Here is a 2,923-nt window from a genome sequence, read left to right on the forward strand (position 1 = left end):
TGCTTGGCTCATCAACACTAGCTGAAAAGAATCCGGCTATGTATGGATTTACTACTGTGATAAATAAAACAAATATAGGCAAAGTAAATGAATATTGTGTTAATTTACTAGAGACAATATTAACAGTATCATGCTAATTATTCTCAATTGTACTTCCTACTCTAGTCCACTAATTGATCCTATTGGAGTTCACGGCAAAGTAGAATATTGTGTTAATCACCGAAGAAAAAAGAAAACTTGTGTTTAGACCCACACAAAAAAAGAGTAATTTTTTATTACTTTTGAGATATATTAACTTATAATGAATATTATACATAAACCAAATAGAAATATTATATATGTAACCTGGATAACGCCTGAAAAATATGTTAGTGTGTACGTGGGCGCGTGCGCGTGCGTGCGTACCATTACCTTTCAAGTGTTCTTATGAAGATATTTTAATTTTAATTTAGGGTGATACTAAATTATCCTCACCAATCATCTTCAAATTTCAACGTGGTTAGGTTTACAATTCCTCTTTATTGGGACACATCTTAAGTAGTGATACCATGAGCAGTGATCACTCATGGCCACCCCTTTCAAGAACAGGACCATCCCGCCCATCAATCTAATAGTAAGCAGCACAGAAGAATTGACCCGGAGGGCCTGCTGACAAGGAGCAAAACGAGAATGTTTCCGACTAATCAGCAATACATATCCGAGAAGAATCTCCGTGATTAATCCTCCAATGATGCCAAAATTATTGGCTTGTGAAATGATTAATACGAGACCTGAGCGGATTATGATAGCTCCAATGAGAGTCCATATCGACTTATTCGGATGCATTATCAAATCTGATAATGTGCCTCCTACCAAGCCCATTATAGCACCACTGACACCAACAGAGACACTTGTTGGTATGAATAAAGCAGAAAATAAACTGCTTCCCATACCAGACATGGTGTGCAATATTTCAATTCGAACATATCCAAATTTCTTCTCAAAATATATGTCGTAGTACAGAATATTGAACATGTTGGGCAGTAAGCGTGGTGTAATCGATCAGATTTCTTGAAGTACATAGTACCCATCTTCACTAACGTTAGAGGAGAGGAACCCAGAAGAGGGTTCTGTGTGATTGGCTGAAAAGATAATATGCCGAGAAACGAAGCCAGGCAAGAATGAGGAGCGATCGATGGACAGTTATACTCATACATTGTGAGAATAAACAACACCAAACTGGTAGTTTATGATGAACACTTGAAAATTTAAGTGTAATTGTACGCTCGATATTTAAATTAACAACTAAATGAGTTGTTTTAAAATAATATATTATTTACAATTATAATAAATATTAAATCTTAACAAAAGTGTCTGCGGAATTTTTTATAAAACGATTTTCTAAAATTTAGAAATTGAAAAATAACTCTTTATTTTATAAAAGTGTGTGTAAATTATTTTATAGAGTACTTCTATTTGTCGCGAGAAATGTCGTTGATGAATATATAATCACTCAACACATTGAACAATTTGTGTCAAAAAAAATCACCCCATAGACAGCATAGACGTTTATGCGCATTCTCTTGTTTCTCTCTCTTTTAAAACATTGAATTGTCATTTCTACGGATTTCAAGACACGTTGTATGATCACCATGGCTTGCACCTTGGGGAACAAATTCAAAGTCAAGAGTTGTTTTCTCTTACACTTACTAGGATAACATTATTCAACCCGACAGATTGTATGATCATTTCGGTGACACTCCTAAGCCCAACCTGACGGAGGTATATTATGGCGAATACAGGTGCAGTGGGTCGGGATCCAACTTATTTGGAAGATCTCTTTGGATTCACAGACTCATCGACACGGAGGCTCAACCTTTTATTAGTACTCATTTCATCGAAGGGGATGCTTGGCTCATCAGCCCTAGTTGAACAGAATCCAGCTACTTATGGATTTACTATTGTAATAAATAAAACAAATATAGGCAAAGTAAATTAATATTGTGTTAATTTACTAGAGACAATATTAACAGTATCATGCTAATTATTCTCAATTGTACTTCCTACTCTAGTCCACTAATCGATCCTATTGGAGTTCATGGCAAAGTAGAATATTGTGTTAATCACTAAAGAAAAAAGAAAACTTGTGTTTAGACCCACACAAAAAATGAGTAATTTTTTTATTACTTTTGAGATATGTTAATTTATAATGAATATTATACATAACCCAAATAAGAATATTATATATGTAACCTTGATAATGCCGGAAAAATATGTTTGTGTGTGTGGACGTGCGCGCACGTGTGTGTGTTTCATTACCGTTCAAGTGTTCTTATGAAGATATTTTAATTTTAATTTAGGGTGATACTAAATTATCCTCACCAATCATCTTTAAATTTCAACGTGGTTAGGTTTACAACTCCTCTTTATTGGGACATTACTTAAGTCTATGACCCCATAAGCAGTGATCACTCATGGGCACTCCTTTCAGGAATAGGACCATCTTGCCTATCAATCCAATAGTAAGCATCACGAAAGAGCTGATCCGGAGGGCCTGTTGATAAGTAGCAAAACGAGAATGTATCCGACTAAGCAGCAATACATATCCGAGAAGAATCTCCGTGATTAATCCTCCAATGATGCCAAAATTATTGGCTTATGGAATGATTAATACGAGACCTGAGCGGATTATGATATCTCCAATGAGAGTCCATATCGACTTATTTGGATGCATTATCAAGTCTGACAATGTGCCTCCTACCAAGCCCATTATAACACCACTGGTATAGCTATCAAAACGGGCGGTCCTGCCCATTTAAGGTTGGCCCTAATGGGCTTCGTGTTTTATCGGGCCGGGCCAAAAAGCCTAGTTGGAAAACGGGCTTGAAATATACTACCTGAACCCGGCCCTACACGGGCCGCGGGCTTAACGGGCTGGCTCGTA

At 36.5% G+C, this 2,923-nt stretch overlaps 1 protein-coding gene across 1 annotated transcript; it reads right to left on the reverse strand.

The window, feature by feature from the left end:
- Positions 1-483: 483 nt before the first annotated feature.
- LOC11413222 (RHOMBOID-like protein 2) lies at positions 484-939 on the reverse strand. The gene has a single exon (XM_024777149.1). It carries the CDS (start codon positions 937-939, stop codon positions 484-486), a length of 456 nt encoding a protein of 151 aa, XP_024632917.1.
- Between the last annotated feature and the right edge of the window lie 1,984 nt (positions 940-2,923).

Source organism: Medicago truncatula, chromosome 2, assembly GCF_003473485.1.
Source record: "Medicago truncatula cultivar Jemalong A17 chromosome 2, MtrunA17r5.0-ANR, whole genome shotgun sequence".
NCBI classification, from domain to species: Eukaryota; Viridiplantae; Streptophyta; class Magnoliopsida; order Fabales; family Fabaceae; genus Medicago; species Medicago truncatula.

What these genes read in the sequence shown, in the direction of transcription:
- LOC11413222 (XM_024777149.1), bottom strand. Translation starts at nt 939, where the DNA reads ATGTCTGGTATGGGAAGCAGTTTATTTTCTGCTTTATTCATACCAACA.